Here is a 22843-nt window from a genome sequence, read left to right on the forward strand (position 1 = left end):
AGCACACTTAAATTTGGAAAGTATGGACAGTTCCTCTACTAAGTGGCTTTATGAGCATTTGCAGAGGGGATATCAATTACAACTATGTTGGAATTATAGATCTCATAAATCTTGTGACTCCATTTATTGCACATCCATTTAAGAATTTTTCGTAAGAAATTCTGGTAATTAATAGACATTAATACACATTCTTTAATGCAAGGGTAAATATAAAATTCCTTATGTACAGGGAAGGGGAGATGAGAGTGGAATTGATCACTGGTCAACTCATACAATGGCATAAGACCTTCCACCAGACTACAGCTGAATCCCTGCAAATTTTACACTTCCTGATTTCTAAAACTTGGTATTGAACACAACTCTACAAAAGGAACAGGAATAGTAACATCTAGGCAAAACAAGAAGACAAGGAAGCTGAATATCAAAACCAATAGTGCAAAAAAGAAGATATTCAATATAAGATAGTGAGGAAGAATTTAGGACAAGAAGAACAAATCAATATGCACAAAGAACTCACAGATAAATGATTTTCAGCTCAGTAATACTGGAGTCATCTCCAACACTGTAAAGTTGCAAGTTGGAATACCCAGTTGGAGCCTAATTTACCAAATAAAGAAAAAGAACTCACAGACATGAGCATCCATCTATAGCCTAATTGATCCAAGTCTTCTCTTTGATCCATTGATGCTAGCAGATGCCTGTGGAGAATTGAATTCTTTGTACATATCAGTAAAGAACTTGTCTACAATGCCAAGATATACAGGACTTTTAAGCCTATTGTAATAGTGAAGTGCCTCTTCTACATCTAACACATGTTCTACATCACCTACATCCATCATTTCCAATTCTTTCATCTTCTTGGCTAGTGCATAACCTCCTTCATCCTTCTTTTTCTTTGGAAACTGTTCTTCTCCTTTTCTTGAATGCAAACTTTTCTTGATTTTCTCTTCCTTTATCGCTTTTCCCTCTTCTTTGTTCTTCCATGAACAACTTATTGGAAGGTTCATTGAATTTCCATTGCAGCCATCTCCTTTTCTTGCTTCCTCTTTTGCTACTAAAATGCTACCCTTCTTCGTCTTCGTCGCCTTTTCAAGATCACACTCCCATTCATTGCAAAATTCCGTGTAGTATTGATCTTTTTGCTGATTCTTGGCACATGAGAAAGGGTTTAAGGAAGTTGGTTTTGATATCTTTTGATACCCTACAAAGATCAACGACTTGAGATTTTTGAGAGCGGTGTGCAAGAACATCTTGGTTCTTTCAATTGATTCTTTCAGCTGCATTCTTTGGCTTAAGTATTGTTTGGATATCCCCAACTTGTTTAATCCCTCAGTGTCTCTATCTACAGACACAGCTATAATCTGTTTGGTCTCTGCTCCTAAATGTATACAGACAAGAAAGATAGAGACAGTTGAAGGTTCTTGAGGTACTCTAAAGACAAAGGCAATAGGGTCTAAAAGCAAAATATGCCTTCTTTTTGTCCAAACTCTTGATATTGCCTACCTTTTCCTATGTGAAAATCTTTTAGAAGCTAGCAACCGTTGGATTTTAATTTTACGATCACAGATCAGAAGGCTATTCTTTGAAATATATGCATTTGGGTTAATTATCAATACGGAATTTAATTTTTAGGTATGTGTGAATAGGTATCCAAATGTTGCCTTTTCCACAAATAAAAAGTGACCCTATTTAGAGGAAAGTTGCTTAATAAAGAGTAAGAGAGTATGGACTTAGGAATCCAAAAATCATGAATGTTTATTTTGTTTTGACTCATTGTTCTCTAAAGTGTAGTCGTATTGATTAAGATGCAAAGCCAAAGCTAGTAGTGGGTCGGTGAAAAAGGCTTAAAGGCTTGAAGATATTTTAATAATTGTATTCAACTAACCCTTAACTACTATTACACATTATTTGAAGTTATGGATAACTTAATCCAATAGTATCAAATGCTTCTTTGGGAAGATTACTTATTTGGGATCATATTAGTTTTGCTTTAAGGCTAATTAGGTTAGTGCTTTTTGTACAGAAATTGTAGGTGAAGAAACCCCCAAATGCATTTATATGTGAGACGGATGGATCCATGTGTGTTGAGAGACTGGTGCCAAAACTGGCACCAACACCTAGTTAATATAAAGATAAGGTGCATTTAGATTTTTGCCTAGTGAAGTCACTTTCTTACAGTTGCCAAGTCAAAATCTTGCCAACAAGACTAACTTTAATACATGGTTTGAAATTAAGTGTAAGATCAAAATCTTTAAGAGAGATAAAGGCATGCAAATTGCCTTGGTAACATATGTTCCCTACTACAGTGAATTGGAGGGACTTGGAACCTCACTTTTGGTTTAGTACATTTGCTCCTGTAATGTTTATCAGCACCCATTAGACTTCATCAGCTTTTGAGTTCAGAAAATAATGCAGATATTGCCAAAAGCAAACAGTCTCTGCTCCGAAGCTGAATTTTTAAACCCCACATATTATACTATTGGATACATAGCTTGGTATTAGTAATTCGGACAATCTTAATCCCGTACAAATGCTTCTGATGTATCAAACAGAAAAAGAGAAGAAATTGATGATTAGGGTAAAATAAGGGATTATAGAAGAACCGAGAGACCAGAGAAATTATGATATGAAGCAAAATGTCGTGATTCATATCTTGAATAAGTAATAATTGCTTTCTTGAAAGAACCATGGGCCCATGCCTGTATGCAAAAGAACACTCTTAAGGGGGAAAATTTCTCATGAATACATAGATGATATGAGATACATTACCCAGAAATAGTTCTGCAAAATGAGCATATATAATTGTGATTTCTAAGTAAATGCTATTATGATTCAAATCCAAATTTAGAGCAAACGTAATAAGCAATATCAACAGGATGCAATAAAACATGCATAAACAATTAACAATGCATCAGTCCAATATCTTCTGTGGCAGTTGACTTCCATATAATACAATGTGTTGTGATGCGAAAACACGAGCTCATCTACATCAATGTATTCTACATAATATTTACTATTCAATAATGAACCAGTTGCAAAGAAAAAATGGTGAATCTATTTTTTGAGACAGGCACACAATCGTCCGCTGCCTGCCTTCAAAGACAATATGCACCAAGCCACACCAACTTGAAACTAAATCAGGTTATGGCCCTTCATACAATTTGCAAATTTGTATAATGTAATAAGGTAAGATCGGTTGGAAAAAAATAAGAATTTGTATCATATAATATAATCCTCAATGGAAATTGCCTTGACATGAAGTACCTTTCTTGCAAATCTGTCCAAGGCACCCATTTCCAACTCAACAGGAACTTGCTTTGGAAAGCAGCATAACAGCCTCTATAATAGTATTTGATTTCAGTAAAAAGTTCTAGTAGTGCTTTCTATTGGCAACCTCTCTTCTTGTTGAATTTGAAGAACTGGTGGAGCAGCTTGTGGACTTCGCCATAACTAGTGGTAGCAGAAACAAGACAATCTTTTATCCACTGTGGAAGCTTGTTAGTTGGATGAGAGAAGCTTCTTTTTGAGGAAGCAGATGCATAGCGCATGTCAACCAACAAAATGGCTGCATAATCATTTATGTGTCTTATTGCCCTACCTAAAGAAAGAAAATCAAAGAAAAGGTTAACTAGATATCAAAGGCAGTTCTGTTGTAAGTCATGCTCATTTTGATAAGATAACCTATGTCAACAAAATATATGCATACATGCAATGTTTATGAATAGTCAAGCCGAGGATTTGGGTACTGAAATATGCTCTATTGTTGTTTGACAAGCTCTAAATATGGTCATGAAAGTTCTGATCGGCCATCAGAGCTTAGCTATCCATATAGTCCAAGACATCTAACTGCTTATATCTTTACACAGAGAACAAAACATATCAAATCTAAAGAGAACAAAACATATCAAATCTAAGTGTAAATTTATGATGTCTATTTTAGAAAATCTAATCAAAAGATTTGACAGGCAGTTCCTGGGTTTCATACGAAATGCATGCTGATACAATAGTTGGTACCAACTAACTTCAGTTATTCAACTGACATATACACTTACGTGAACAATTAGCAATCATCACTCACCAATTGACTGGTTTACAGCTTTCATGCAGAGATTTTCATAATATTCTTGTCCTCTGCGCTTGCAACTCCTTAGGATGCTAAATGCAGCCTGAATATCCCCACTGAAATATTCATCACTGGCTGAAATTTTGGAGGTTCTAGCAGAATTTGATTCTCCTAAACTTTCAATATGCTTCACTCTCTCTATCAATTCAATGTCAGATGGACTTGGGTAAGGTAGTCCAACCATAACTATGCATCGACCCATCTCATCACTGAAGTTGATGCCTTCTGATATCTTTCCACCAACTACAGCTAGGAGTACTGCACCACTCTGAGGTGCTATATCTTCTTTTGCACTTCCAGACGATCTATCAATTGTTTCCTTGTATTCCTTTAGAACAAGTTCCACATCAGCATTTCTTCTTGGTTCTCTAAATATACACTTTCTCTTCATAATCCTCTCAAGAATGCCTGATGTCTTCCATGCATCGTAGACCTTTGCTTCATATTCAAATGAGGAGAAGAACACTACAATTCCTTCAGGAACAACAGCCACCACGTTGCAAAGCAAAAGCCCTAGCTCCTCTATCTATAATTCAAGCCCATCAATGCAACTTAGTCAGCCATGATTGCTGAGAAGAGAACTTCAGAGAACAAAAATGAAATATCATATTGAATATGAAGTTTTTCTAGCAAAGGCAGCGACAATTAACATTACCATCTACACAAAATGATCCACTGGACTCTCAAAAGCCCATTCCCAAATAACAACAACTACAACATTGATATAAAAGGTCACTAGAGAACTTTAGCAAGACAATTATTGATGAGTACTGCAGAATACTCACTATGTTTAATGAGCTTCTTGAGCTATAGCTAAAATCAAAGGATTGACCAGAAGGGCCACGGGAAACTGCAATTGGCAAAATGCTTTCAGGAGGGACAATGTGACTACATGAAAAGAAATGCAGCTGATTTAGTGGTAACCAAGGGAAGAGTCTCTCCCTTGTCTCTTCTATAGGTTGCAGGGTCCCACCTGCCAATATAATTGCTCGTGCTTCTTCCACAATCTGCAGAATTTTCAGTTAAACTTTAATTCTCTTAATTTGAATAACAGATGAAACAGAACTTGAATAATTGCCAATTTGGCAAAACTTCACTATCATAGATCTTAAAGTTTGAGAAACCAGATTTTGAAGGATTTGATGACAAATTTAAACATTGATACATGTGCATGTGCAGCTCAAAATCACGATTGTCATGACCTCCAAGATCAGCCAAAAAAAAAAAAAAATTCAACAAACCTCTGAAAAAATCTTTTCCCCTGTGAGCATAACATATTTTAAGAATCCTCCTTGTCTTCCAGAGCATGTTGGTCTTGATTTTGAAATTATTATGCGTCCATCACCATCATTGTTGGTCAGCGATACCAACATATCTACTAATGCCCGGAAACTGGAAAGCATGCTCAACTCCTCACTGCATTCTCCACTATTATTTAGAACCAAATCTTTCTGCAAGCTAGCCACTTTTTCTCCATATCCACATACCTGGTGGATAATGATGTTGATCATAAAAGAGTTGGTAGGCATGAATTTACAATTTACAATGATAATTAAAAGTGAGAATAAGTGATCACCTTGTGTATGAAGTTGTTTTCCTTTATATAATGGAGCAATTTGACCAAATTAATGTTGTCTATATTAAGAGAAAACAGAAAATCATTAATGGCCATGGAAGTATCAAATGCAGTTTTTTCTTCAACTTGGCAAGTATTTGCATTGCTCCAATCCTTCTCACTGGATAGAGTTTGTAGGAAAGCCCGAGTGACAACCATCAGAGTTTGGATGTATCTTCGATTGCCAGGTCCCAAGAGATTGCGAAATCTAGCAAAGTACTTCTTTATGTGGGAATGCACATGATCCAACTGAGCAAAAAACAAAAAAAAAAAAGGAGTTGCTACTAGAATTTATCAAAAAATCTTAATATCAACATCAATTGCTTAAATTATTACTCCTACTCGAAGGTTTTAATCATAGCAATAGAAGTAGAGGACCTTCTAATTCATGCTATGGATCAACTAATTGAACATACCAATCTAATAAGCAGCCAAAACAGACATATAACCACATTGCATTGGTCAACTAGACACCTGAGAGAAACAATTAACATTATTAGAGACAAACAGAAAAAAACAGTTTAGACACCTCTGAAAATGTAATTTTCGCATCATGCATGCTGATCAGGGAGTCAGCAAGATTATGTGCCTCATCTATTATAACAATATTGTTCTTCAAATTCAGTCCAAGCAGTTCACGTGATGATTTTGATAGAAGAGATTGATATGGAAGAACCACAAGATCTGCTGCTGGTACCATGCTTCGGGAGCCATAATATGGACAGGTTCCCATACTTCTTCCAAGCTGAACAAGATCTTCGATATCCAGAGCTCCTTGTTGAGAAATCTCATCCCTAAATTGCCTTTGCTTATGTTTTCTAAGCATTGGGCATCTTGAAGATGCTTTGGTTCGGGGTACTCTTCTCTCCAGACCTAAGTTCTGCAATAACCACTTCAATCCGTCAAGAGTAATCATCATACCCTAACAGCAGATAATCACAGCTATTGTCTGCATTCCAGCAGTGTTCTGAATATCTATAGGTAAGAATAGTTCTATATGGAATTTTTCTAGAAAACTCTGAACCAAGGTGTCATCAATTGCCATTCTATATCACCTGTGTGAAATGTGCAAAGTCTATTTAGTCTCTAATTTTTTGTAAGGTGTTTTAAGATTTTCAAATAGCAACATTTCCTTGAGAAAAAGTTTACTGGAGGAAACTATGGACACCTGAAAAGAGGATGACTTCATAATTTGGCCAGGCTATGGTGTCCATAACTGCCTGTAATAATTGAATTCTCTAAAATAGTGTGATTTCACATGAAGGTAACATGTCATACAATGCGAGTTTCTTTCTACTTCATACACTAAGCATGACTTCAATGAAATACACATTTTATGATAGCTGAGGAAACTATGACTGTCACTGAATCTTAGTTCTTGAGCTGCAGAACCCAACGTCACATTTCCCATGCAGAAAGATCAGATTATCTTTCACAAAAACATATGGAAATACATTTATTTAAAATGTAAAGGAACCAATCTGTTTAAGGCATCATAGCAAGTTCCTCATGTCACATGAGCAGTATAGGCTGTACTCATAGTGCTCATTAACCTCAGAACTTGGTCTATGCAACTGCAAGAACTCTCCAAGGCTAAAATCACAAAAGCAGGATCTTAGCTGATTTCAGAAAGTAATAACAAAGAAAAAACATCCATGCACTGATTTCCGAACAATACTATCTACAGATTTGTGAGTAGCTTAACATTCTTAAACCAGTATATGCATCAAATTTAAATTCAAGCTGAATACATGGATCTCTATACCTTGATCTTCGACACTTCACTTTTCCCGTACTTTTGCAACTCCAAGCATCTTTCATTAATGCGAGTGGCATTTCCAAGTTTAAGAACATCTGAATGCAAACTCCAAAAGCTAAGTTAGACATGCTCACATAACTCTAGTTAAATTACAAAGTCATCATACCTTCATTTATGCAAAAATTCTTCCGAGAGCCTAAACACACAGCTGTTATTTCATTATCAAAACTGGTCTTCCTCAACTCCTTTACGAACTGTGAGAGCTGCGAATGTGTCCTACTACAAAAATAAATCTTCAACTCCTTTTCCTCCTCTTCACCATCAGACCCATACTTTTCCCCTTCCTCATCACTCGACGAAATAACTGAACACCTTCCAGCTTTCCTCTTTGATTTCCCACTGACTAAACTTCCTTCATCTTCACTCTCATATTCTTCCAACAAAAACTCCTCATCATTAAATTCCACACCATCATTTTTCTGTCCCAAACTCGTATGCCCTTTCTTCATATGGCAATCTTCTTCCTCCTTGACTCGTGGAAAAATTTCTCTATACCCTTCCCGAATCTTTCTCTCATTTTGTTTTCCTAATCCAAATTTCTTCTTGACTTTCTTCTCCTTTTTTATGTCCTCTTTTTTCACAACAAAATTTCTCATCCAATCAGGTTCATCATCAGACATAATCTGACGACCATCTCCCTTACTCTGATCAGATTCAACTTTTGCTTTTGACTTCTCCTTTTGTCTCTTATCGTAAACCCATTGTAAAGAACTGCATATGATACTCAGAGTTTTCCCAGTCCCTGTTATAACATAAAGGTTTCAGATTTTAGGAAAAGATATTAAAGCTCTAAATTTTAAATCAGTAACAAACGGGTAGAGATAGAGATACAAAGAACTTTACCTGTAGGGCTTTCAAGCATGGAGACACCACCTTTGTCTAAAGAGCGATAAAGTGCCTTCATGAAATCCATCTGAATCGAGTAGGGTTTATACGGAAACCCTGGAAATTTTGGCTCATTTTCTTCATTTTCCATCTCTAAGAATTGCTGTTTTCTCTCTTATTTTTCCTATTGCTTTTGCTTATTAATAAGTCAGTTGATTTCTTTAGTAGATGAAGTTAATCGAATCAGTGTTGAATTTTGAGCTTGCGTAGGATTTTCCCGCGAAAAACAGAATGAGGTCGAGAGGAAAGGGGCTTGTTTGGCTGCAGGGATTGCATATTCCAATTTTCGAATTATCACTATTAACGATGTGTCGTTTACTATTGAGCCAATCTTAAAGGGAGATGCCATTCGACGAACGCGTTTTGTCACGTATTGGCAATTTAAAAGGCCCAATGGCTTTGGCCCAGCCCATTAAAAGCTGATAGGCGATTATTAGCAAAAATGAGCTCGCTCACACCTGATTACCACTTTCCAATTTCTTACTAACCCTAAAAACCCTAGTATAAAGACTCTCGTCAGACGCCGCTCTCTCGTCCTTAACCCAGAAATTCACCTCCGTAGCTAGGGCTTCTCTGCATTTGCTGCAATGGTAGACCTCATCTATCTCCCTATCAATCTGAAAATTATGAACTTTCTGTCCCATCGTTTTTTATGCTAATCCACGTCTCTCTGTTAAAAATGAATGAAACTTGCAGGGTAAGGGAACAGGGAGTTTTGGTAAGAGGAGGAACAAGACCCACACCCTCTGTGTCAGGTGTGGTCGCCGCAGCTTCCACCTCCAGAAGAGTCGTTGTTCAGCCTGTGCTTTCCCTGCTGCCCGCAAGAGGAAATGTATGTATACTCTGGTCTATTCTCTATGTTATTGCTTTTTTTTTTTATGTGTATAAGCGGGTAGGCGGTGATCTTTGTTGAACTTCTGGAGCTAATATATATATATATCTGCACTAGTATGTATGTAAACGTTCCTGATTTATTTTTGTTAGGCTATCATTTTGTGTTTATTAGGGTTTGTATCCATAGGTGAGTTACTTGAATTTGGCCAAGTGCCGGTGTCCCATATTCTGGAGCTATGCTTATGTGTGCATTTAGACCACTGATTTGTTGTTATACCCAATTCTAGTTCCCACAGATCAATACTCCTTAATGTATGTTTGCTTATATGTTTATAAATGTATCTTTATGTTTATGTACATAGATTGGTAAAAATGTTACTCCCTGTCCCAGAATTTTTTTTTACACAAGTTTGTAAATGCTCCATGACATAATTTGATTCCTTTTCTCAAATCTTTATTTGGCCTTAACTCTGTAATTAAGCATTTAGCATATTTTCTATATCTATAACTTGGTTTGTAAATTAGATAATTTATGTTCAAATGCTGTTTTTTCAGACAACTGGAGTGTGAAGGCCATCAGAAGAAAGACTACTGGAACTGGAAGGATGAGGTATCTCCGCCATGTACCTCGCAGGTTCAAGAGTGGATTCAGAGAAGGTTAATGTCCTCTTAATCTCTTTCATTTTGGCAGAATCTTGTTTTCTTCTCTTGTTGCCATCCATTGTTTTCACTCCCCAATCCTATTCTACATGTAAACTAAGGTGATTCCCTGGTGTTTGTTATTTTGACTAAATTGTGGTTTTCTAAAATAGGTACTCAAGCAGCACCAAGGAAGAAGGGAGCAGCAGCAACATCTGCTTAAGTTCTGAAAGAGTCATTTTGATCGGAATTTGAGTACCTTATTATAGATTTTTAGTCAGCAGCCATGTGTTTGATCAAACAAGTTTTATGAGAACACTGTTTTATTGATGTTATTCACTTATGACGTTATTTAATCAATGTAGTTTTGATTTGTAATTTTATTTTTGATTGAGGTTTTGGAGAACTATTGCTTGACCCTTTAGTTATTTGATGTCTCAATTGAAATGCATAAATTTAATCATTTGGTGAATGTGATTAAATTTTGAAATGGTACACCGCATAATTTGACTAGAGATGAAGTGGAATCGGTGTCACTGATTCAGTTTTAGATGTGAACTCTTTGCTTGGACTGTCATCTAAGCTAATAATGCAATAATTTTTAGTCCATTGTTGAGTTAGAATGGGTTGTAAGACTTGCATGATTTATATTTGCAACTCAATGCTAGCAAATATCTAAACCAATCAAATTTTAGCAGGTCTTCCTATTTGAGTTCCTAACCTTTTAACTCAGAGATTTCGGTACCGTTAAATCAAATGTTGCTTATGAGTTCTTAGGTTGTTGACTTTTGTTCGTTTGGTATGGATTTATGTTGATCGTCGATGTAGCGTAAAGGTTGGGTGGGACATTGCTGTGATCAGTGATGCCTTGCAGTGTATGTCTATGCTTGAAAGGGGGTTGGATGAATGCCTTGCGATTTATGCGTATTTACTTCCTCAAGCGCCATCTCTTAATTAACCTTTTTTTTTCAGTTCAACTTACTTTCTTGGACTTGTGAAATCAAAACTTTTGAGTTCTAAAATTATTCATAGTAAGATCAGAATGGAACAGTGGCGTGTAGTTTCCTGCTATTTTCTATGGGTAACCAAGAATATTTAACTTCATTCAATTGCATCTTTGTAGCACCTAAGTTGATTCGATCGCATGCTTTCTAAGGGGAAAGACAAGTGAAGTCTGGACTAACTCCATGGAAGTTTGAGAAAGAAAGAAGAAATGATGAAATTGGAAAGAAGTGAACTTTACAGAAAAAGAGAATTTTCATTAAGTTTTTCACTAACCTCAAGATTTACATACAATTTCCTCAAAATGCCAAATCAGAAGCAAACTTGATATGATGGTGTCAACACATTTGACACAACCAATCAAAAACATGGATCATTCCAGTAGGAAAAACAAAATGAAAGCAACAGAAAACTTTCTCCCAATATACCCGATGAAAAAAAAAAAGGAACGCCCAAGTGACGATCTGTTCAGTATCTCTGTATTTGAATCTCATTAGTAATTTACTAATTTGGCTTAAATTCACCAAATCTATGCTTTTCTTCATGCAACTGCTTGAAGACATAATCCAGCTCTGGAAATGCAGACAAAAGCAACAGCTCAAGGAGGTCAAAAGCCAGTTGCTTCAAACAGACTGTTGACTACATGGCAAGAAAAACCATTGCATCTCAGTTAAAATACTAGTACACCATGCGTGAAACTTGGCTAAAATATTTTTCCAGCTAGATAACGAAAACTGTTTTAACTGATAACTCATACACCATGAATGCTGTTCTTTATGGTTCAAAGCATAAACCCAGATCACTGTCCCTAAATGCACGGGTCTGAATACACTACAACTAAAGCTAGATGCATACCTTCTTAACCTCACCCCAGCCTCCCAACAAAAGATGTGAAAGGGAAAATGAAGTCCCTCTACTGAACCATAAAAAAGAAAGATATCTACAATAAAGCTAATCTATGGATGTCCCATTTTCTGATATAGCTATGGGAGGCTAACAGGAAAATTTTATGTCTCACTTTATCTATGCCAAAACTAGAGTAGCAAGTTGGGTTTTAAATTGAAATCAATACCACAATATTCATCAGAGGTTATATAAATTCGTTCATCACCACCAACTCTTTAAAGTCATGTGTAAAGAATTATCCAATTCAATTTAAAGAAGTTACCTGAAGAAAGAAATAGAGATCTTTAGCACACTGTTCGTACTCCTTTCGACCAACAAGACCTACAACAGGAGCTGGTGCATTATCTGCATTGCAAAAGGAGAATTCATTGGCAAAATGAATTTTTGACATCTGCCACTTGAAAAAATGTGCTGCAAAATGCAGATGATGAACACCAAAAATAAGAACAAAAAAATGACATTACCAATCATCAGCTCATATACAAATTTAGCACGCCTATCCACTTCTTGTTGTAGCTGTTCATTACTTAGTCTAGGTGAAGATATTTCAACCGATTCCTTAGGTGAAGATATATCCATAGGTTTCTGGCCATGAGGTGAGCTATGGGATGCATTAGCTGTTGATGATTGTCTTCTCTTTGGATGTTTAGTAATGAATATTCCATCAGGCCAAAGTATCTTTTAAAATCACAAGAGATGCATCAGCATTTAAAACAAATGAACATGTAATCATCTCTTCCTCACAAATTAATTCCAAGCAACACAAATCTAAATCGCATCTCAAAACTTTTAGGCAAAAAATTTAAATCCAAATAATGCAGCCAACAAAAGCACTAGGAAAAACAAGATGAAATATCAAATAAATATGTTATCAAAGTCAAGATTGAATTTGGGAATTATAAAGTCTTTCCTGCACATGGTTCAGTTCCATATTCAAGTTTACCTGCATGAAAAATTAATCCAAAACCGAAGATCAACATATTTTACAAGATCATATAAGCTCTTTGTTTGCTGCTTCAATGATATGCATCCTTATCCAGATCAGTTTCAACACCTTATCGGAGTTTAGAATTTAGATGCATCAACCTCACATGTATATGGAATAAGCAAATACTAGAATTGATTTTAACGCATGACAGTAAATTACTAAATGCTGTACACAGTACACCTATACTATATATAAGCATGATTTGGCAACTATGCACAATGTTTATAGCATTATCACGATTGACCATAAGATGAAAAGTAGGGAAATATGCGATATTTACCCCTCTCTCCCTCCCATCACCTTTCTAACCCCAATCACTTAAAGAAAGTATAAAAATAAGCTTCAGAATAACAGATACAGACTGCAGAAGGACAGTATGCAAAAGCCCCATTCACCCCGACATAGTAACATCATTAAGTGTGTAAAAGGATTCTAGTTTACAGAGATAAATGTGGATAATAAAAGGATAAAATGTAATACATGATTACTGAAAGAAAACACCAATTACCAATCTATCGGACTTGTGATTTTTTCTAATTAAGAGGAGTCAAGGCATTTTAGTGAGGATTCCTAATATTTAAAGCAACGGAAAGATTAGAATATTGTCAAATACTATGAATTGAAAAATGTAGTAACAGTATATTACCTGCTCAAGCCGCTTGATCCCTGAAGCAACCAATGAACCAGTACGCAGAAGCTGGATTTTCTCTATCAACCAATCATCTAATGCATCACCCATTCCTAGTTGGAGAATCTGTTTTGCCACCCAAAACGCTTTCCTCCTGTTGTATACAAATCATTAGTCTTTAACAGTTCATATCCACCAATCACATTAGGACCTTATTCAGGTGAGGTAACATTCTGGAATTAAACAAAAAGACATCATATTCCTACATGGTTATTTATTGAGTACCTGATCCATCCACCATCTTGAAGCTGGAAAATGACATCTACCAAATCCAATATCGGGGCACTTAAATTTGGCGGCACCCACTGCAAGTAAACGATGAATGTTACGGAGTGCTCTCATTTTTCTTCTTAATATTTTAAGGGATTGGGTATTCTTGAGTAATTGTTGAACTTGGCTTATTTGCCAGAACATATATGATGGAAGATCTTTGTCACATAACAAAACCAACCTTCACATCTATCCTCAGAAACTATTACATGGTCAAATGAAAAAGAATTACCGCCAAAAATTATAATTACAGTGGTAACTTACCTCTGTAGGAAGGGTGGGATCAGTGGCAGCATTACGAATTGACTCCGAGGTTGGTTCCAAGCCATCAGTCTGTCTTCCTTTAGCAACCTTATCTAAATTTCTGACAGATGATGTATTTTCTTTAGTATCTGAATCACCACCTGAGTCCTCTAATGGCTTTCCAAACTCTTTTCCAAGCTTTTTACTCATAGAATGAGACATGTATTTTGGACTCATCCTTACCCCATCTGAAACAAAAATATGCTTTGTCTGCAATGCAGATTCCTTCTGTTCTGTGACCAACTGTTCCTTCTTGGTGGATAAGGAACTTATAACAGGCCCAATAAAATTTGAAACCTTTTTACTCTTTTCGGATGGATTGTGGTCAAGGTCAACTAGACAGTTCAAGCAACCAAAAAGAAATCAGAAATGATTAAAAAAAAAATAGAAAGTCAGAAAAATGTAACGTTATGAATTCAACATGCTCCACCTGACAATGTCTCTATAATAGAAAAGGAATTTGAGAAAACATATGTCTGCATTACAAAATAAAAAATGATAAGAAATAACACCGAAGGACAAAAATAAATACCCAAAAAATATAATTGTTGAACAAGCCAGAAGAAAATGTAAACCTGAGAATCAACACTAAGGAAGTCCCAAACTTCAATAGATCCTGAAATTGTAGGAAGTTCCAGCAGCTTCTGAGAAATAAAGGCATGAAATAGGTATGAAAGACTGCAAACATGATAGAAAGAAATAAACAGACCAGGCACACAGTGAAACTAAGAGACAGGCATGGATACCTAGTATAGTACAATAATGAAACATTCACATGGCTAATCCAATACCAGAGCATCAGTCTAAGGTCAGATTATTTAACTGAATCCTTTTCATAATTTCACGGAAAAAAAAAAAAAAAAAAAAAAACCCTTAAATCACCATAACATTCCAGAGATTCTACTAGTACCCAAGTTAACAGAAAGTAGCAATAGCACTTGACGGATGCTGCATCAGGAAATTAAACAAAGTTTAAGAATTCATAGTTGAGATCCTGAAGCACCAAACTTTCCAGGATACCTCAAAGCTCAAGTTTATATCCAATTCCTTCAATAAAAGCAGGTAAAAACAAATGTTTAACCTTCAGGTATCTGTCAAGCAATTTACACCGTTCTTGAATGACAGGCATGTCTAAACCTGTTGAGAGAAAATGCTTTGGTGGCAAATAAAGATTATACTCTGGATACTCTTTGAGACGCCGGTGTAACTCTTCAAAATGTCGAAACCTGTTGACGATAAAGTTCAGTTGCAAAGGCCAAATGATTAAAGTTAAATACTATATATAGAATATAAATTAGATAACCGCGTGCAAGTAATAACTATCATATATAACAGATCAATGAATGTGAAACAAGAAAGTTGACAAAGAAATTCAAAGCACCTTCTTTTGATTGACCAACTATTATTATTTACATCTGTAACAGAAATGGAATAAACAGCAAATGTTCTAGAGGCACTCTTCACAATATTTGCACCCAACACCTGCAAATAGGATTATATCCTTTACATATATCAACAAAATCAAATAAGGAAAGGTTAACCAAGTTGGATAGAGCACCGGGGCCTTGAAGCACATTACCTCACATCTCAATTTAAAAAACGAATCCACCATCATTGAATTTTTGAGGGAGTTAACAGTCAAACTATGATTTTCTGGAATGGAAATGGCGGGTGCAGATGAACAAGCAGTTTCTCCACTGTAAACTCTATTGAAACCTTCTACCTCAGAATCATCACTAGAATCATCAGGTTTAGCATGTTCTTTTGAATTGAGTATATCCTGCCCATCTCCAGATAAGAAGCTTGTCCTCTCAATCTCTTGCCAAACATGCACCTTCAGAGTGCTTGATCTTGACCTTTTCCTGCCAGGCTCTGGTCCAGATAATCGTTCACAGTGAGTCTGTCCTTTATTAGTTTTCTTTGTACCATGGCGTTCAGGATTTTCAAGTGGGTGATGAATTGGTGAAACGGCCATATTTCTATTCGTTTTACGATCCCAAACTTTAGTTCCTGGGTCATCAAGACCAGTGATGCTGCTTGGATCTTCCTCTTCAGAAGTATAAGGACTAACACTAGCTGATTCAGCCTCATCCACATGTAAGATACCTTCCTTTTCATCTTCATGATATGAATTATATAAAGAATGGTTTGACAAGTTCTTATCTGTCTGATGGTGGATGTTTCCAGCTGTAGATTGATCAGAATGTAGAGCCTGGCCATTGCGCGCAACAGAAGGATCAAATTTGCTTACTCCATGTTCTTCCTTGTGTTCAGACACCTTCAACGAATTCACTTTAATAGACTTATTTTCAGAAGGATTCTGTGAGACTTTCTCACTTAACCGATTTTGATCTTCTTTCTTTTGATAGTTTCTTCCTTTCGTCCAGATATTTTCAAAGTTTTCTGGTGCAAGGGCTGCAGTCTTTCTACGAGAAAACACATCCAACATCTCACCCCATTCTCCACCTGAATGATACCGTTGAATCCCTCTTCCATCCTTAATTTGTGAGCTTAATGGCAATGAGCTCCATCGAGAAGATTGAGTATCAATGGAAAGCAATGGATCTTTTGACATTTGGGTTCCATTCACGTTATCCGTTTGAGGTGCTCCACTTTTGGACTGACCAGTTTTTAACTGCACAAGTTCAACACCAACAGTAGGATCTAAAAAAGTAGCAAATTGATCAGCTGAGATCTTTGAAGATCCATTGGGTTTGGATTGTGATGCCTCTTGTGTGGCAACAATTCCTTTATTAGCCTTAGAAATGACGAAAATTTCAATCCTTTCATTTATAAACCTGTCCAAAAAATTGGAAGAGAAAAATGACAGCAACAACAACACCAAAACAAAAATATGATTCAAATAGAAGGAATAAGTACCTTGGACTAGCTAAGTTCAAGACTGGTCGCATTACTGCACAAGAAAGAAGTTCCCTCACTATATAACGAAAGAAAGAACACTGCAGATCTTCCGGCCTGAATGTAAAAGAAATGACACCATCCATCACATGCTGCAAAACCTGATGATAAATGAAATAGATTATTGCTCCTCAACAGAGAAAGTAGATTGAAGTCTAGGAATAACACCTATAACATTCAAATGCATATCAATAGATTTGCCACCTCTTTGTGCAAACTAATAAATGAAATAAAGTTAAACAACCTTGTGCTCTGCTTCAGCGGAGAATAAAGCAGGGTGCAATCTGTTCTCAGCAGCCAGGACAATTCGCAGTTCCTTGTCTCGCTGTTCAATAGACAACGAACCAGACGAGTACTTTTCAATCTTTGCTTGAGTAACTCGGAAAAGCTCCAAGTGGGTGCAGACAAGATGAATAAGATCCCTGCCATCCTAGAAAATTAGTTCCCATGTAAATAACCAGGGGAAAGAAAAGTAAAATTAATAAATGATATTAGTCAGGAAAAGGATGATAACCTCGTCAAAAGATCAATAAGATTTATATTTCTCATGCGACTCGAAAACTCCCCGAGAACGCCATTCATTATATGCACCAGTTCCTCTGGACCTTCCCTATCAGGTGTTAGGCGAGAGTACCACAGATCTGTCACCCACTCAGAAATTAAATGTCTTGTGAAGTGATCAATTGCATCCTCAACAACTGGCGAATTTACTTTTCTTCTCCAGTCAGGCCTTTCAAGAGCCCTAGTAGGATCAGAAGTGTTGTTTTGAGACACTGTATTTGCTGAGGAAGGTTTGCTGTTGTAAGCAGCTGCTTTCCTCCGCATTTCATAATCCAAAGAGAAATAACGAAGGAAAACTATTAAGGAGGCAGCAGCCGGCAAGTTGACCCAAACTGAGGAGCTTGTCACTGAAACAACAGAAAACCAATAGTAAGTTGTAATGTCAGGGAAAAAAAAAACAAAGAAGATATTACAACACAAACAAATTAAACAATATATTTTGGGCACAGTTCGATATCCAAGTGGTTGAAAATACCAGAACTGGAGGTTTTGGGGTATTTGTACTCCAACATCGGTTACTGTATAAAAGTAGATTCCTGGTTAATGCAAACTTTTATAACATCCAAATGCATTGTCATTTCCCAACATATCTTGCTCATTCCTATTCCAAGAAAACGGGGTTTAACTAGACTAAGAATAGACCAACTATAAGTATTTAATGGAAATTTCTTTTATCTGTTTCTCTCAATAATTTATTATAAAAAAAATCTGTGGACAAAGAATTCAAGAAGTTACACTTACATACGAGGAGAATACAGTGCTCTCAGAAGAGCAGTTTGAAAGGTTGACATATTCAGGAATCTCTGAATCTATGTCTATTTTCAACTCCCCAAAGCATTATAGGTGCCTCATTTAGATTTAAAGGTTTTAAAATTCAAGTATCGCACCCATTTTCATTCACTGAATTATTTAGTGGAATGCGTTTCTTTAGGGAACTGCATAAACATAGTTAAGTGATAAGGTTAGACATTAAATTGCTATTAGAAAATGTCAGTTTTTAATTTTTATATAAACTTTCACTCCACTGAACAAGCTCTCTACCTCTAGCTGTTACAACCATTGACATTTCTGAAAAACAAGGGACAGGAAACATCTCACCGCCTAGAAAGCATCAACAAAAAAAAATGTACGGAAATAAACAGGTGCCATCTAAAACGCTAAGGTTCCACCAAATCTATATTAAGTTTATACCTTGATTAGAAACTAGCATACCCAGTTCGAAGTATAAGTAATTCAGCTATAAACAACTTTAGATAGCAATGCCGAGCCAAAAGTTATAGCGGATTCTAAATTTCCTGTATGATTAAACAACTCATAATCTAATTCTCGAAAAAAATAATAAATCAGTACCAGAATATAATTAGAAAGTAAAATTTAATACTCCATTATGGCAAGTGATTTCGTTCAGAATCTCAGTACTACTAACAAGTAGAAACCAATATTAGGATTACAAGAACTAAAGCAAACTGATTCTGAATCAAATTCAATCTAAATTATGATTTATACTAATTCAACTCTAAAACCACAAAGAGAGAAATAAGACTTACAAGACATGAGATAAGATAATCCAACAACGGAAATAACCAAAAAGACGATCCTCTTCTTCGCTTCTTCCACTAGGTCCCGCACGGTCACTTGCCTTTGCGTGTTCATTTTCGAATTCGCCGAGCTAAAGCAAAAAATCTCTTCGATTTTTCCGACTAAAGAAAAATCAAGAAATCATAAACTCAATTTGAACTTTTCACTCTTGTATCGCAGCGACAATTGTTCTAAAAAAACCGACATTTGTTTAAAAGACCGAGCCAAGTCAGAAAGGATGTGAAGCTAAGAAAAGGCAAAGGAAAATTGGACAGATTTGAAAGGGAAACCGGTGCTTGGATAGAGAGAAAAAGTAGAGAATCGGGTAACTCATAAATGAAGAAGGAGAATTCAATGCGAGGACCGTTAGGTTTAGGCTGTTGGCGTGCGTGGGAGAGAGACTACATTTCTCTCTGTATCACTGTCTTTCTCCGTAATATTCTTCTTTTCTGGGTGTTTTTGAGAGGGTTCGGTTTGATTTGGTTTTTTTATTTTCATTTTTTAAAAACTGCTCTGATCACTCCATCTGCTAAAAGTAGATAGTTTGGTAAAATATACCAATTGTCGGTTTATTCTCACTTTATTATCCTTAATTAAATTCTAAAAAATGATAAAAAAATTAAATATGTACCACTCACTCAGAAAATAAATAAATAAATACAATAACGAGGTTGGCATAGAGCTATAAGAATTTAGGCCCCTAAGTATATTAGTATTTAAAATTATTTAGCGATATAAAAGTAATACGAAAGAGGAAAATATTTTATAGTTTAATTACCTTTTTTATGCATAAAATTAAATATGAAACCTCTTTTTTTTTTTTTTACTGAACAATTATTTTTATTTTTCTTTTTTTTTCATAAGTACTTTTTTTTATTCAAATCATATTCATTTTCTCGCTGTTTCTCAAAATTTTTGATAAAAAAGAAAAACATAAAACAAACCATAAATACATTATCATAATTTCTTGAAATGAAATGTCTTTTCCATTTTTTTTTTTTTCACTCTACTAGCTTTCATAATAAGTTTAGGTTCTGTGTAGTATCATTTTCATTTTCTACTTTTGGTTTCTGTTTTGTTATAGTAAAAAAAGTTGAATTTACAAAATATTTCTCCAAAAAAAAAAAAGTTGGATTTAGAAATATGAGTTGAAAAGATAAGCAAAATTATTTTTGCAGTTTTTATATATTGAATTACAACATCATCTTCTTTTAAATTATTAATTAAATGACAACGATAAATATATTATTTGATTTTCATTTTCAATACTTTTGCTTGGAATAGAAAGAATGGACATTATTAAAAAAAAAAAAAAAAAAAGTGGACAGTTACACAGGGAGATATAATAATAATAATAATAATAATTAGTATGGTGAATGCTATTTATATTTATCAAATTAGTTCAATTTTTTTTTAAAACATATTTCAATTCTGGTGGTTATTAATTCATTCTAATATTAATTCTTGCTAATGAAACAATCAGAAAAGCCTTTACAATTTGAAAATTCAACTAGATTTTTGTCTAGTTCTCAAAAAAAAAAAAAAAAAAAAAGTTGTTCGTGTAAATAATACAAATATATTCAAAAAATAAACTTACAGTATCTAATTTTCTTTTTTTTAATTTACTTTCATTAGTTTCAAAATTTTTAGATAATTTTTTTAATAATATTTGACATAATATAATTGAAATCTGATAAATGGAACTAAATTATTTAAAAAAGAAACACTGGAAAATGGGCCAAGCAAAATATTCTCCAGACTGCTAAAGAGAGACAAATGGCCCATTTGAAAAAATATCAGTTACAAAGCCTAATCATTCAAGTTGGTAACAGAGAGGGACTATCAATCAGTAACCCCAAACAGTCCTCTTTTGGGTCTCTGAATTATCCACTGGGACTCTGCTATCTCCTCTGTCTGTTGCTTGAAAAAGGGAAAGAGCCAAAGAGGTGAGCTTCATGAAAGCCTGTCAAATTTTTATGTTCAATTATATTCTTCAATCTTTATGAATCAATTGAAAAAATATGACAGAAAAAAGTTCTGCAACAATTGAAAAGTTTCCTTACATTTATATAATTAATGAATCGAGAAAAAGTTTGCCTCCATAAAAGGATTTCTATTCTGCGAAATGTGGTTGCAGTTTTACGCCATTGTTGAATGAGGAATCTTGTTCCTGGTTAATGGTTAGTCTATAATATCAAAATGGATCTGAGAAACATATTTATTAATAAAAGGTAATAAATTTCTTACGTTTAATGTAAAAGAGAATTATACCTTCCGATTCTACTAAAATATCGGGTTTTCTTCCGAATCACAATTGATCGGTCAACAATTCGGAATCATGATTAATCGGTCAAGAATTTTATTTTCTCGTATTTGAGTGGGAAAGAAAGTGGTTAGGTCGTAATATGGACAACCACTAATCAAATTCAATTATTTAGTTCACACCATTGAATGGACATTATAGGAATGTAGTTTGTCCTTTTTTATAGGAAATTGTATTTACTCTCACAATTACACGAACATTTCAAAAGTATAGATATTCATTTTGAGTTTGATACAATACAAGAGGTTCATAAACTGCCAAGTGTCATGTGCCGTCAGATCTAAAATGATGGAATACGTAAATTTATCCATAAATTTTTTAACGATTTTAATACAATCTTATAAAAATAATAATTTGATATGATTTTTTAATTTGATAATATTTTACGCCTTTTTTGATTATGAATAATAATTTTAAAGATTTTTATTTTTTATGTACAAATATTAATTTGATATGTTATTAATATATAATAACTTTTAAAACAATAATTTTTATATTTTTCAACTATTTAACACATATGTTGAAGTGTTCAATAAAATAATTTTTTGAATTCTAAATATTTAATAAATGTAATTTTATAAATTGAAATGTTTGACAAAATAAAAATTGAAGATTCTACAAAACTAAAATAATAAAATTTAGAAGTGAATTTATACATCGAGCTAATCTAACATCTTGATATTCAATTATTATATTAAAGAAAAATAAAAAGAAGTCCATTACGATGAAAATACATTATTAATTTGATTTTATAATTTTTTGTAAAATTATATTTTATTATTATTTTAGAATAAAACATTGAATTTCGTTAACTTAAATCATCGAACAAAGATTCGGAAATAAACGAATAAGGGACAAAACCCCATTCCTTTAAGCCAGACACATAATAAAGATTGTATTTTATTAATAGTCTGACAATGAAATAGTGATAATTGTCTCTCTTGGTTTCGATCTTATATATGGTTAATTAAATTAAGTTTTTTTTTTATGTTTAAAATAAATAATTCGGTTCGAAATAACTGAATCAAGCTCGAATCGATATTCATAAAATTATGTTCTATCTGATCTTGTTTATCATAAAATTTATTTAATCATACTCACCAATTGATGCTCACCTTTAAGCACAAGTATATTAATCAAATTTTCATTTTTGTGTCGTATTAAAAAATAAATGATAATCTATACTAATTAATGTAATAAAAAAACCTTCCATATACTTTAGTAATTTTTTTTATTAGTTAAGTAGAAAATACATTATACACATCCATTAGAGACATCGCATATTTATTCACAAAAACATAACAATTTTGTAAGAGCCCAATATATAAATTCATCTTTGAATTTGTAATTTTAATATTGTGGTATTTTGAACTTTGTAGATGACCTGTTA

At 34.4% G+C, this 22843-nt stretch overlaps 4 protein-coding genes and 1 long non-coding RNA gene across 10 annotated transcripts; 1 reads left to right on the plus strand and 4 right to left on the minus strand.

Annotated features, from left to right (window-relative positions):
* Positions 1 to 76: 76 nt before the first annotated feature.
* Positions 77 to 1458, minus strand: LOC105634986 (LOW protein: ATP-dependent RNA helicase-like protein). Its single transcript, XM_012217959.3, has one exon. It carries the CDS (start codon positions 1281 to 1283, stop codon positions 645 to 647), a length of 639 nt encoding a protein of 212 aa, XP_012073349.1. The 5' UTR covers positions 1284 to 1458; the 3' UTR covers positions 77 to 644.
* Positions 1459 to 2983: 1525 nt separating this feature from the next.
* On the minus strand, positions 2984 to 8920 carry LOC105634987 (RAD3-like DNA-binding helicase protein). 2 transcript variants are annotated; one of them, XM_012217960.4, is made up of 9 exons: positions 8401 to 8920; positions 7664 to 8299; positions 7504 to 7592; positions 6268 to 6618; positions 5700 to 5987; positions 5365 to 5610; positions 4909 to 5130; positions 4079 to 4649; positions 2984 to 3598 (listed from the first exon to the last, which is right to left on the minus strand). In XM_012217960.4, the coding sequence occupies exons 1-9, from the start codon at positions 8531 to 8533 to the stop codon at positions 3384 to 3386; spliced, it is 2751 nt and encodes a 916-aa protein (XP_012073350.1). In that variant the 5' UTR covers positions 8534 to 8920; the 3' UTR covers positions 2984 to 3383. The 2 variants fall into 2 exon arrangements, with proteins under 2 accessions (XP_012073350.1, XP_020535300.1); XM_020679641.3 differs by lacking the exon at positions 6268 to 6618.
* Positions 8903 to 10298, plus strand: LOC105634989 (large ribosomal subunit protein eL37x). The gene is made up of 4 exons (XM_012217961.4): positions 8903 to 9032; positions 9139 to 9274; positions 9832 to 9933; positions 10089 to 10298. The coding sequence occupies exons 1-4, from the start codon at positions 9030 to 9032 to the stop codon at positions 10136 to 10138; spliced, it is 291 nt and encodes a 96-aa protein (XP_012073351.1). The 5' UTR covers positions 8903 to 9029; the 3' UTR covers positions 10139 to 10298.
* Positions 10299 to 11153: 855 nt separating this feature from the next.
* Positions 11154 to 19638, minus strand: LOC105634990 (phox (PX) domain-containing protein). Of its 5 annotated transcripts, none has more exons than XM_012217963.4 (15): positions 19100 to 19637; positions 17506 to 17899; positions 17236 to 17413; positions 16953 to 17092; positions 15652 to 16870; positions 15454 to 15554; positions 15154 to 15298; positions 14648 to 14713; positions 14503 to 14548; positions 14034 to 14407; positions 13725 to 13804; positions 13458 to 13593; positions 12288 to 12501; positions 12086 to 12168; positions 11154 to 11489 (listed from the first exon to the last, which is right to left on the minus strand). In XM_012217963.4, exons 1-15 carry the CDS (start codon positions 19203 to 19205, stop codon positions 11256 to 11258), a joined length of 3516 nt encoding a protein of 1171 aa, XP_012073353.1. In that variant the 5' UTR covers positions 19206 to 19637; the 3' UTR covers positions 11154 to 11255. The 5 variants fall into 5 exon arrangements, with proteins under 5 accessions (XP_012073353.1, XP_012073352.1, XP_012073357.1 ...); XM_012217962.4 differs by having other exon boundaries at positions 14648 to 14716; XM_012217966.4 differs by having other exon boundaries at positions 11274 to 11556; positions 14648 to 14716; positions 19100 to 19636.
* Positions 19639 to 20839: 1201 nt separating this feature from the next.
* Positions 20840 to 21586, minus strand: LOC110009557 (uncharacterized). Its single transcript, XR_002284461.3, has 3 exons — positions 21402 to 21586; positions 21194 to 21300; positions 20840 to 21093 (listed from the first exon to the last, which is right to left on the minus strand). It is a non-coding gene; the product is annotated as an uncharacterized LOC110009557 (long non-coding RNA).
* Positions 21587 to 22843: the final 1257 nt, after the last annotated feature.

Source organism: Jatropha curcas, chromosome 1 (assembly GCF_041381405.1).
Source record: "Jatropha curcas cultivar XTBG-Jc1 chromosome 1, XTBG_Jcur_1.0, whole genome shotgun sequence".
NCBI classification, from domain to species: Eukaryota; Viridiplantae; Streptophyta; class Magnoliopsida; order Malpighiales; family Euphorbiaceae; genus Jatropha; species Jatropha curcas.